Source organism: Jaculus jaculus, chromosome 10 (assembly GCF_020740685.1).
Source record: "Jaculus jaculus isolate mJacJac1 chromosome 10, mJacJac1.mat.Y.cur, whole genome shotgun sequence".
Classification (NCBI taxonomy): domain Eukaryota; kingdom Metazoa; phylum Chordata; class Mammalia; order Rodentia; family Dipodidae; genus Jaculus; species Jaculus jaculus.
The window spans coordinates 22,175,781-22,188,641 of NC_059111.1; the positions used below are offsets into that span (position 1 = coordinate 22,175,781).

The following is a 12,861-nucleotide window of genomic DNA, read 5'->3' on the forward strand; positions in this document are numbered from 1 at the left end:
ATCCCATGAGACCTCAAAAGATTTAAAAAAAAACAAACAGGAAGTGGGGCGTGGTGGCGCACACCTTCAATCCCAGCACTTGGGAGGCAGAGGTAGAAGGACTGCTTTGAGTTCAAGGCCACGCTGAGACTACATAGTGAATTCCAGGTTAGCTGGGGCTAGAGCGAGACCCTACTTTGAAACAAAACAAAACAAAAACCCAAAAACAAACAAAAGAATAAAACAACAGAGGAAAGGGCTGGAGAGATGGCTCTGCGGTTAAGGCGTTTGTCCGCAAAGCCTAACCTAATGACTCAGGTTCGATTCCCCAGTACTCATGTAAAGCCAGATACACAAATTGGTGCATGCATCTGGAATTCTTTTGCTGTCTCTCCCCCTCTCCCTCTCCCCCTTCCCCTTTCTCCCTCGCCTCCCCTCTCTGCTTGCAAAGAAAAAGAAAGAAACACAAATGGCACAGGAAAAGCAAGGGTTTGCCCCAGGACTCACCCAGGAACTACAGAAAGCAGAGAAGTGGACTACAACTCCCAGAGTGCTGCGCAATCGCGCAGCCTTCCGGTTGCTGCGTGCCAATTGGGATCGGTGGGAAAGGCGCCGAGATACCGCGATACTTTGGGACTGCCGCGAGATGCTCTGGTGCCGGTGAGCGTTTGGGGGGCCTGGGAAGTTGGGTAGTTGGCCGGGTGGGTGGGGAGGTGAGAGGCGCTCCAATGACGTTTGGGGGTCCGTGGATGGGGGTGTGCGGAGTCGGCCCACAGGTTATGGGTGCCCCCCCCCCCCCCCGAGCCGAGAGTGGGAGGTTTCTACCTGTACCTGCTCATTCCAACTTCGTGCTGCTCTGATACTGAATCTAGCGTAAAAGGCAGCGCTGTCAGCTTACCCTCGTTGAACGCTTTCCTTTAAAAAAAAACAGTAACCCGAGCCTACTTCCAGAAAGATCTGAGGGCTTCCCAAAATGCAAACTGGAGTTTTAAAGACAGCAAAGTAGAAAAAGGGAAAAAACCCTGAAGTTGTTATACGGAGTTATCCCCAAATGTGCTAAATGTCATTTATTTAAAACTTAGGATGAGTGCAGATTTGTCAGGAGTGGGGGAAAAAAAAAGCCCTTCTGACTGACCTTTGTAGTATTGGAAGCCAGTACTAGATAAGGGACAAGGGAGATTTAAAAAAAATTTTATTTTTATTTTTCAAAATATATTTTATTCATTTATTTGAGAGAAAGAGACAGAGAGAGAGAGAAAACCGGTGTGCCAAAGGAACTCCAGATGCATGTTCCCCCTTGTGCATCTGGCTTACGTGGGTCCTGGAGAATTGAACCGGGGTCCTTTGGCTTTGCAGACAAGCACCTTAACCGCTAAGCCAATTCTCCAGCCCAAAATATTTTTATTTTTATTTATTTATTTATGTGAGAGAGCGAGAGAAAGGGGCAGAGAGAGAGAATGGGCATGCCAGGGCATCCAGTCGCTGCAAAGGAACTCCAGATGCATGCGTCTTTAAACTTTGCAGGCAATCACTTTAGCCACTAAGCCATCTCTCCAGCCCCATCTACCTTTTTTTAAAAAATATTTTTATTTATTTGAGAGAGATAGAAAGAGGCAGATAAGTGGAGACAGAAATGGGTGCACCAGGGCGTTCAGCCATTGCAAATGAACTCCAGACACATGCCCACCTTGGTCATCTGGCTTTTGTGGGTACTGGGGAATTGAACCCTTAGGCTTTGCAGGCTGATCACTAAGCCATCTCTCCAGCCCCTCATCTACTCCCCCCCCCCCTTTTTTTTTTTTTTTCTTTTGGTTTCCAAGTCTCACTCTAGTCCAGGCTAACCTGTAATTCCCTATGTAGTCTCAGGGTGGCCTCGAATTCACAGCAATCCTCCTATCTATCTCTGCCTCCCAAGTGCTGGGATTAAAGGCATGCACCACCATGCCCAGTTTATTGTGTTTTGTTTTTGTTTTAGTTTTACAAGGTAGGGTCTCACTCTAGTCCAGGCTGACCTGGAATTTACAATGTCTCAAATTCATGGCAATCTTTTTACCTCTGCCTCCCAAGTGCTGGGATTAAAAGCATATGCCACCATGCCTGGCCCCACTCCACTGTTTTGTTGCTCCCTCCTGTTACTGGCAGTGAAGGCTGTTTCCAGGTTCTGGTCACGGTCAGAGAAACAATTCAAAAAATAGACAATAGACAAAGGAACTGGGAGGAAGTTTCATTATAGATCAAAAGTAGAGAGTCAGGAAGGAGTGCTGGCTTCTCACAACAGGCTCTTGATGGGCTTTTTACTAAATCTGGGGATGTGGTACAAGATTGTATAGGTTTTTAACTAGGTCATATTGACAAGGGGGAGTATTTTATTTCTTTGCCATGTAAGGATGCAAGTTAGTCAGATAGGATGTCTGCAGTTTAAGCTGTTTTATTTTACTACAAAGATGGTTGTTGATTTCATATTTAGATACTGTATGGTTTATAAATTATAAATTCCTGGGTTTTATATTCCTTCATGTTTTTCTTTAAATTCTTCCTTTTGACTGTCTAGCACTCCCTATTCAGTCCCTTTTTTAAATTTAAATTTAAATTTTTATTTCTCGAGGTAAGGTCTCACTCACTCTCTAGCCCAGGCTTATCTAGAATTCACTATGTAGTCTCAGGGTGACCTTGAACTCACAGTGATCAACTCAACTCTGTCTTCCAAATGCTGGGATTAAAGGCCCGGCTTAGTCCCTCTTTTTAAACAATTATTTATTTATTTTCAAGCAGAGAGAGAGATAGAAGAGAAACAGATAGAATAGGTGTGCTGGATGCATGAGCCACTTTGTGTATCTGGCTTTACATAGGTACTGGGGACTCGAACCTGGGTCGTTAGGCTTTATAGAAAAGCTCCTTGACCACTAAGCCATCTCTCCAACCCTAGTGTCTCTCTCTGTCTCTCTGTCTCTTTCTCTCTTTGGGTTTTGGAGGCAGGGTCTCACTCTGGTCCAGGCTAACCTGGACTTAACTATGTAGTCTCAGGGTGGCCTTGAACTCACGGTGATCCTCCCATCTCTGCCTCCTGTGTGCGCCACCACGCCTGGCCCTAGTCTCTTTTATCAGGAGCCAGTCTGCACTGGGCTGAGTTTATAGCCTATCTGGCCTTGCAGCCTTTCTCACCTTGTCCCCCTCATTTGTTTTTTTTTAAGCACTAATCCTATCCTGGCTGCAACCTCAGCCATATTGTGATTGGTAGATAGCCATGAAACTTATTTAAACCTTGCCCATAAACAAGAGAAGGAGACTTTGACTTCACACACTGAGGCCTTTTGCTTTGTTTGGCCCTGTCATTATATCATCACTTCTGTCTCTCTCTCTTACCAGGTAGGGTATTGCTGTAGCCCAGGCTGACCTAGAATTTGCTATGTAGTCTCAGGGTGGTCTCTAACTCACAGTAATTCTCCTACCTCTGCCTCCTGAGTGCTGGGAATTCTGTTTGTTTGTTTTGTTTTAATTTATTTGAGAGGAGAGAGAGAACGGGCACACCAGAGCCTCTAGCCACTCCAGCTTCAGATGCATGTGCCACGTTGTGCATCTGGCTTTACATGGGTATTGGGGAATTGAACCCTGGTTACTTAGGCTTTGTAGGAAAACAGCTTAACCATGGAGCCATTGTCCCAGTCCTCTATTCCGTATAATAAATACATATATAGTAGCAAATGTAAAATTCTGTTGTGGCCACAGTACAGATCATGGACAAACATGAAAAGAAATATTTTGTACATATGCAGGTTAGCATTGATAGTTTGGGTGTCTGCCTTAGTTGGCTACCTCTACCTAATAGTAAGTTTGTTTGTTTATTAGCAGGATCTCACTCTAGGCTAACCAGAAACTCACTCTGTATCTCAGGCTGGTCTTGGACTCACAGCAATCCTCCTACCTCAGCCTCTCAAAGGCTGAGATTAGGGCTGGAGAGATGGCTTAGCAGTTAAGTGCTTGCCTGTGAAGCCTAAGGACCCTGGTTTGAGGCTCGGTTCCCCAGGTTCCACGTTAGCCAGATGCACAAGGGGGCGCACGCGTCTGGAGTTCGTTTGCAGAGGCTGGAAGCCCTGGCGCGCCCATTCTCTCTCTCTCTCCCTCTTATCTGTCTTTCTCTCTGTGTCTGTCGCTCATAAATAAATAAATAATTTTTTAAAAAAGGCTGAGATTATAAGAATGAGCCACCATACCAGGCTTCAATGTAGGTTTAAAAGAAACATATTGAACAATATCATAAAATAAGCATATTGTCTTTCTTTTTTTTTTTTTTTTGCAGGGAGAATTACAAAAATGTTGAGTTTCTGACAAGTGGTCAGGGAAAACAGTGATAGATGATGTTATTTCTATCTACCCCTCAAACCAGTGAGCTCTGTGGTCAGGGGTGGTAACTGCCTGATACTGTCAAAGGAAAGGAGCCAGGGAATTTATGGCTCAAAGTGTCAGAAAATGTGTCATTAACTAGATAGGAAAGAACATAAAGTTGAACCCTTCTAAGTGTGGAAAGCGTTTTTCTCTTTTATTGCCCTTTAGAAGTTATCATGTAAACAAAAGAGTTTGCCACACTGTCTTGCTAAAGGCTAGAGAAACTATGGTTTTCTGGCTGCGACTTACCTGCGTGGCTTTAGTGCCCCGAATCTGGAGGCTTGGTACTCACGGCCCCCTTCAGACCTATATCCTATCTGACTGCCAACTCTTCCCGCTGCTCAACATTCCTGTGAGTGGCAGAGACCAAGGGAGTGAGATACTGCTTATAGATACCCTGATAAGTAAGTAAAAAAGCTTTAGTAGAATTCAGGTAGAGGAACACACCTAATTGACTTGGAATTATTTAATCCTTAAGAACAAACTCCTCTAAGCTGTCAGTATCCCCTGGACTCTAGGTTTGAAAACACACACACACATGTGCGCGCATGCGCCTGCACATGCAGCTTTGGTCCTTAGCAAAGCTTTCTCAGGAGGCCCGAGTAGTACATTTTGGGCCATAGTACCTGCTGTGGGGGACCGACTGAAATCTGCAGTGTAAATTCTTGCTTCAAGTTCAACTGATCACTTTCTATGCTGTGAGCACTGGGAGTTTTTGCCTTCTTGAGGGAGACGGGGGAGGTTCAAGGACTACAGACATGAAATGGAACCACTGGTTTCGCAGGAATCTCCTTGTTCTAAGAGCACAGGTTGGCTGATGTAGGACCAAGTCAAGGTTTGAGAGCCAGCAGATAAGCTTCCCTGGGGAACTAAGAACATGGCCCTCTCACCGACCGCTCACGTGCTTTGGTAGGTTCCATGGACCTTGTCAGTCAACAGGGCTCCTCAGTCTCGGATATGATAGGGAATTTAGGGCTTCTTTGAGATTGATTGAGCCATTCTAGGCTGTTGGTTGACCTTTATTTAACCCAGGAGTTAGGGTGCCAGAGGGTCATGTGAAACTTCACCCTAGTCAGTGGCCTCCAGGTTCTCACCCTATGAATTTGAAGAAATCCACAGGCCATAGAGGGTGAAGTTTAAAAATATTTCATTATATTGGGCTTGGAGAGATGGCACAGCCATTAAGGCATTTGCCTGCAAAGCCTAACAACCTGAGTTTGATTCCCCAGTACCCATGCAAAACCAGATGCACAAAGTGGCGCATGCATCTGGAGACTAGAGGCTAGAGGCCCTGGTGCACCCATTCTCTCTGTCTCTCCTATCTCTGTCTGCTTGCAAATAAATAAGGATATTTTTGAAAAACAATTTTATTATAGAGCTTAGGAGAAGAAAAGAAGGCAGAGATCTCATAAAGCAGGAAGGGGATCCCCAGAAACAGGAAGAAATGATCTGGGAATCTGATGGGTTTTTTCTTTCTTTCCTTTTTCTTTCTTTCTCTTTATCTTTATTTCAAGGTAGGGCCTCACTATAGTCCAGGCTGATCTGGAATAGTGCATTCCTGGTCAGCCTGGGCCAGAGTGAGACCCTACCATGAAAAACAAAAAACAAAAACAAACAAACAAAACAGAGAGAGAGAACGAATGTCTGCAGCTGCAGCAAATGAACTCCAGATACATGTACCACCTTGTGCATCTAGCTTATGTGGGTCCTGGGAAATTGAACCAGAGTCCTTTGGCTCTGAAGGCAAGTGCCTTAACCACTAATCCATCTTTTCTGCCCAGCCCTGCTTATATATATATATATATATATATATATATATAGGTTCAGGGAGGGAATGACCCTACTCCAAAGTAATACACCAGATAAGAGCCTGCAGCTAGTGACAGGGCCAAGGACTTTCTCCGGATTCACAGGCCATAAACCCACATTCTGCCTCACAGCCACCTGGAGGAATTTACTATTCACTCAGCAGATTGGGACTGCCTGGCAGCGGGCCAGAGGCTGGGGATTCACCTTGGTCAGATATTCAGGGAGCTCTGCCTGTTGGAGGAAAGGAAACCAGTGTGTAAGTTGAGTCAGTGATCACCAAAAAGGTTCATCCTGGAACAGGGCCATCTCAAATACTTTCAGAGGTGCCTCCTGTCTCCTCAGATTCACCTGCAGAACCTCTGTAGGCAGTGGCTGTGTTTTCCATAGTCCTTTGTCCAGAACTCAATGAAGCCAGTCTGTGGTGAGTATGGTTTGCTACAGAAAGCACAGACCATAAGCAGCTGATGGGAGAAAACTTGTTTATGTTGTTGTTTGTTTATTTTTATTTATTTATTTGAGGGCTTCAGACAGAGAAAGAGGCAGAGAGAGAGAATGGGCACACCGGGGCCTCTAGCCACTGCAAACAAACTCCAGATGCGTCGCCCCCTTGTGCATCTGGCTTACGTGGGTCTTGGGGAATTGAGCCTTGAACCGGGGCCCTTAGGCTTCATAGGCAAGCACTGAACCACTAAGCCATCTTTCCAGATTGAAAGTTGTTTATTTTGGCTTACAGTCTGGAAGAGAAGCTAGCTTCATGATGGCTGAGGAAAGATGGCACAGAGCAGAGGTTGGGCATCACTCCCGCCTCAGCTGGTGGAACATCACAGCATGAGAGTGAGCCAACTGGCAAACTGAGGGTTAATTAACCTCAAGGTCCACCCTCAGTGACAAGCCTCCTCCAGCAAAGCCCCACCTCCCAAATTTCCACCCACTAAACATTTAAAACACTTGAGCTGAGCATGGTGGTGCATGCTCAGAAGAGGTAGGAGGATCTCTGTGAGTTCAAGGCCACCCTGAGACTACATAGTGAATTCCAGGTCAGCCTGAGCTAGAGTGAGACCCTGTTTGGAAAAACCAAAAACAGCAGCAACAACAAAAAACCCACATGAGTTTATGAGGCACACCTAAAGCAAACCAGCACAGAGGCCCTGCCTCTTCTGTTGTCCAGTTCGCCTGGTCCTCCGCAGGAGCTCCGCTCACTCTCTGCCACCACGGCCTCTGTACTTTTGTCTCCTCAGTGCCATCTTTCCCAGAGCAAAACTGGGGTTTTTGTTTTGTTTTTCAAGGTGCGGTCTCACTGCACCTCAGACTGATCTGGAGGTTCACTCTGTGGTCTCAGGCTGGCCTGCTGGCCTCAAACTCATAATGATCCTCAGGCATGTGCTGCCACACCTGGTGAATGTCACCTTTTCTGTGACAGTCTCTGATACAATCTCTGGGCAGCCACAATATGCATGTCCCTTCCTCACAGCACTTGCATTACAGTGCACTTGCCTTAAGTGGAAAAGGGGCCCGACTCTCACACTGTGCCTCTGGAAGTGGGACGGGGGATTCTACACGGCCTAGGGTCTGCTACATGATGCTTGTGATGCGAACGTATGGACGGAACAGGTACCGTTCGTTCTTTTTCAGATCCTAAATCTTGACAGAGCTTTATGGAACCCCATCCTGGGAGGCTCCCCCATATGGAACCAAGGGCCTGGTGTCCAGCTGTCGCACCTTCCATAGAGACAAAGTTCCATGTTCTTGTGGGGGTCACTGGAAGCGTTGCTGCCCTGAAGTTGCCTCTTCTGGTATCAAAACTCTTGGACATTCCCGGGGTGAGTATCCTGTTTGCCGAGCATGGTGGCTGCCGGTGTTGGTGGCTGTTGGTGTTAGAGTCACCTCTCCTGAGGCTAACCCATTTCTGTAGTACATGGAATGTTCTTTCTTTCTTTTTGAGATAGGGTCTCACTCTGGCCCAGGCTGACCTGGAATTCACTATGTAGTCTCAAGCTGGCCCTGAACTCACAATGATCCTCCGACCTCTGCCTCCTGAGTGCTGGGACTAACGGTGTGCACCACCACGCCCAGCCTTGGAATGTTCTTTACTTTAATCATGGTGTGCATGGAAGTCCTCTGAGTATGTCGGAGGGTAAGGCATACAGGAGACCCGGGCACAGTATAAGCAGAAGCTAGATTAGATGAGATGCCGTACATAAAACATGAGGGCAGACAGGGGAAAGATTCCGTATACACCAACCATGAGAGTCCACGGGGTACTGTGGGCAAAAGAGCTTGCTGGGGAAGGGCATTAGGGTCTTGGCTCCCACTCCTTGTGCCCTCTGCTCCTGCTTTCATTCCTTCCAGAACATTGCTGCTGTGTTCTCAGTCCCTGTTACACAGCATGCTTATTCTAGCAGCCACGCGCTCTGAAACCTCTGGGCTGCACATCCACATCGCGCAGAGCTCTCTGGTTTTAAGCTTTGTTCCCACCAGTGTTTAGAAACCAGTGCTATTGGGGTGGGAGATTTTAGCCCTCTATTCTTGGCCAAGCTACCTCAACTTTGTGTTTATTTACTGGCGTTCTGGAGCAGATCTTCAAAGTCTTAACATGAAACCAGTAGGTAGATGCTCCACTTTCAAATTTGGCTCCCAGAACCCTCTAGGAGCCGGGCATGATGGCGCACACCTTTAATCCCAGCACTCGGCAGGCAGAGGTAAGAGGATCGTTGTGAGTTCAAGGCCACCCTGAGACTACAGAGTGAATTCCTGGTCAGCCTGGGCTTGAGACCTTACCTTGGAAAACCAAACCAAACCAAGCCAAACAAAAATCAGACAGAGGGTCTGTGTGTCCTGCTGCCACCCCCAGTGTTGCTTTGGACAGACCCCGGCCAGTCTGTTCTGCCCTTGTAGTGATCCCCTGTTAAGCTCTGGGTCACCTCTCCACTCACACACCTTCCCTGTGAGCCCCAGTCTGGGGGCTCTTGTTCCTCTCTTTATTTGATTATTTTATTGTGTGTGTATGCACGTGTATGTGCAGATGCACACGTCCAGGGCACACATGCAGAGGCCAGAGGAGAATGTCAGATGTCCTCTGTGGCTTCTCTGCTGTGGCCTTGAGACAGGGGTCGCCCTGGAGCCAGAGCTGCGTCCTCTTCCCCACCAGACTGGCCGACTCGCCCACCCCAGTGATTCCCCAGTGTCTGCTCCCACAGGACTGGGCCACAGGTATCCATGGCCACACCTGACTTCTCTTGTTCTTTTTTAAAATTTATTTTTCTTTTATATTTCTTAGAGAGAGAGAGAGAGAGAGAGAGAGAGAGAGAATGGATGGGTGCTCCAGGGCTTTCAGCCACTGCAAATGAAATCCAGACACATGTGCTACCTTGTATATCTGGTTTATGTGGGTACTGGGGAACAGAATCTGGGGCCTTAGGTTTTGCAGGCAAGTGCCTTAAACCATTTAGCCATCTCCATCCCTCTTTTCTTCTTCTTCTCCTTCTCCTCCTTCTTCTTCTTTTCAAGGTAGGGTCTCACTCTAGCCCAGGCTGTCCTGAAATTCACTATGTAGTCTCAAGGTGGCCTTGAACTCACGGTGATCCTCCTACTTCTGCCTCCCGAATGCTGGCATTAAAGGCATGTGCCACCACACCCAGCCTTCTTCTTCTATTTAAAAAAATATATTTTATTTATTTGCAAGGAGAGAGAGGTAGGGAAAGAAGAAATAGAGAGAATGAGTGTACCAGGGCCTCTGGTCTAGCCACTACAAACGAACTCTAGATGCATGCACCTTGTGCATACTGCTTTACATAGGTACTGGGGAATTGGACTTTAGGCATATATGCATGTTTGTTTGTTTGTTTGTTTTGAGGGGGAGAGAGGTGGTGGTAGTGTGGTCGGGGGAGCGCCAGGGCCTCCAGCCACTGCAAACAAACTCCAGACGCATGTGCATCTGACTCAAATGGGTGCTGAGGAATCGAATCTGGATCCTTAGTCTTCACAGGCAAGCACCTTAACCCACTAGGCCATTTCTCCAGTCCCACACCTGACTACCTGACTTTTTTGTTTTTTGAGGTAGGGTGTCACTCTACCCCAAGCTGACCTGGAACGAACTGTGTAGTCTCAAGGTGGTCTTGAACTCACCTCTGCCTCTGACCAGAGTGCTGACATTAAAGGCCCCACACCTGACTTTTTACATGGGTGCTAGGAAATTGAACTCGGGGGATGAGGCCCTCCCAGACCCTCATGCCTACGTGGCAAGTGCTCTTAACCGCTGAGCCATCTCCTCAGCCCCTGTTCCATTCCTTTTAAACTCGTTTGGCATAGGTTGCCTTGGACAGTGCTTGTGTTCTCCAGCACCAGTTTGGTGGAGTTTTTTTTTTGGGGGGGGGGGCAATATTAGTACTCTGGGGCCCTGGCTGTGCATTTTCCTTGCTTGTCTTCACAGCACCGGCAGAGGGCAGTGTTCTCACACAGATGCCGGGCGCGGGAACTGCCAGCAGCAGCTGGAAAGGCTCCTTTCACGTCTTTTTTTTTTAATAAGTTTTTTTTTTTTTTTAACTTTCCACCAACTTCTACCCAGAAAGCCACCCCCTCACCCCCTAAAGCCCCCACGCAATAAATAAATCCCTGCCAGCCAGGGATGCCAACCAGACCAGGCGGGGGAGAGATGAGAATGTCAGCTGTTCTGAGACTAGGTGCCACACTTTTGGGGGCAGGGCTGTCAGGGACTAGCCACCCCCTCATACGCCCAGATCTGTTGGTAGGAGCCGGCCAGACCACCCCCTGGGGAGGGAGGGCGCCGTGCAGTTCCTTTTCCCACAGTCCCGGGGCAAGTGAGTTTCCGGATGGGCGGGTGGGGGTGGGGAGCCCCGTCCCAGGAAACAGATGGGCAGAGCGCAGGAGGATGGCAATGCCACCACTTCCTCCCACTTCCTCGCGGCCCACGCCGCAGCCGTGGGCGGGGGTGTGGGGAGAGGTCTGCCTGGAGCAGGGAGGTGGTCCACCCACCCCAAGTTTTTAGCCTGGATCCCTGGGAAGACACAGCATGTGTGGCACAAGCCTTGGCTCTCCTCTCTGGGGTTGAGGCCCAAGTGAGGCAGTGAACCAGTTCAGGGCACTGACCAGAGGAGACTGGCCTCTTGGTGAGCAACTTGCCTTTCTCATTCTAAAATAGGGTAGATTCCCGCCGCCCATCCCCCAGCCGCTGGTCAGAGGCCATTAAGATATTGACTGGGGAGCAGGGGACACAGATGGACACAGTTTGTTATCTTGTGCCAGCAGCTAGGCACAGAGCTTGGCCTGGGGAAGCACTTAACAGTGTGTGTTTCCTGTCTGTGACTCCCTCCCCTACCCTGTTTCTGAGGCCTCTGGGGCACCTTCTGTGAGCCATTGGCGTGGGTGAGACAGCCACAGGGACCCACAGATCCACGTGCCCACTACATTCTGCTAAACTCAGCTTGGCTCAGTGGGGCTCTGTGAAGTGTTGGCAGCTAAGCAGGGCTCCTGGTTTGCCTATGTTGCCCCAGTCCCCACCCTGTTACTTCCCTAGTGGTGCACCCGCCAGCCCCCAGATGTTTGTCAGACCACTAGATGTTGAGCTGTGTGTGCTGGCGCACCCCTTTAATCACAGCACTTAGGAGGATCGCTGTGAGTTCAAGGCCACCCCGAGACTACAGAGTGCATTCCAGATCAGCCTGGGACAGAATGAGACTCTACTTCAAAAAACAAAAAACAAAAAAACAAAAAAAAAAAAAAAGAAGAAAAAAAGAAAGAAAGAGGGAGCTTGGCTCTGGGGAGGCTCTGGAGGCACTCCTGTGGAGAAAGGTTGATCCTTTGGAGCCAAGCAGTGACCCTCAGCAGTTGGTGGGGTTGAGTTCATGTGAACAGTGCTTTCCCCCTTGAGCTCCCTTGGGGCATCAGCTTCTGACTAGCATGTCTGGGCACCAAGAGTCCTTTTTCTTAGAGCATTCTTGACACTCCTAACCATGGCATTAGCTTCTTGACTGGCCATCAGACCCTAGGCACAGATCTGGAACACGCCAATGTTAGTGATTGGCCCAGTGTCAGGGTCTTCTGCTGCGTGTGCTAGCTCAGAGGCCTGATGCCAAAGCTCGGGTGCCCGTTCCTCATCACAGGTTAAGTTCATGGCAAGTACTTCCCCTTTAAAGTCCTCTTTGTTCCCATCACATGAGCTATTAGGAATACCTACTCTTCTGTGATCACTGAGCTGTAGGCTCTTGCTGGGTCTCCTCTCTTGTATACATCAGCGCTATGCTCTCCATTATGCTAGACATCATCACCTCATTCAAATATAAATTAGGGCTGGAGAGATGGCTCAGTAATTTAGGTACTTGCCTGCAAGCCTCAAGACCCAAGTTCCATTCCCCAGTACCCATGTAAAGCCAGATGCACAAGGTGGCATATGTATCTGGAGGCCCCGGCACTCCCATTCTCTGTCTGCCTCTTTTTCTTTCTCTCTCTCTCTAATAAATAGATAAATAAAAATAAATATTTTTTTTAAAAGACTTAAAAATGCTGGGTGTGGTGGTGCACTCCTTTAATCCCAGTATTTGGGAGGCAGAGACAGGAGGATTGCTATGAGTTCGAGGCCACCCTGAGACTACATAGTAAATTCCAGGTCAGCTTTGAATAGAGTGAGATCCTACCTCAAAAAACCAAAAAACAAACAACAACAATAAAAAATAT

The 12,861-nt window shown here is 48.0% G+C and overlaps 1 protein-coding gene across 2 annotated transcripts in view; it reads left to right on the forward strand.

Annotated features, from left to right (window-relative positions):
* The first annotated feature begins 519 nt into the window (after positions 1 to 519).
* Ppcdc (phosphopantothenoylcysteine decarboxylase) overlaps positions 520 to 12,861 on the forward strand; it is a 28,383-nt gene continuing 16,041 nt past the window's right edge. The window contains exons 1-2 of one of the 2 annotated variants that reach the window (XM_004672844.2): positions 520 to 639; positions 7,804 to 7,991. In XM_004672844.2, the coding sequence (XP_004672901.2) occupies positions 7,827 to 7,991 (165 nt within the window). In that variant the 5' untranslated portion in view covers positions 520 to 639; positions 7,804 to 7,826. Of the gene's footprint in view, positions 640 to 6,462; positions 6,593 to 7,803; positions 7,992 to 12,861 lie in introns of those variants that run through there. The other variant, XM_045160647.1, reaches the window with a different exon arrangement.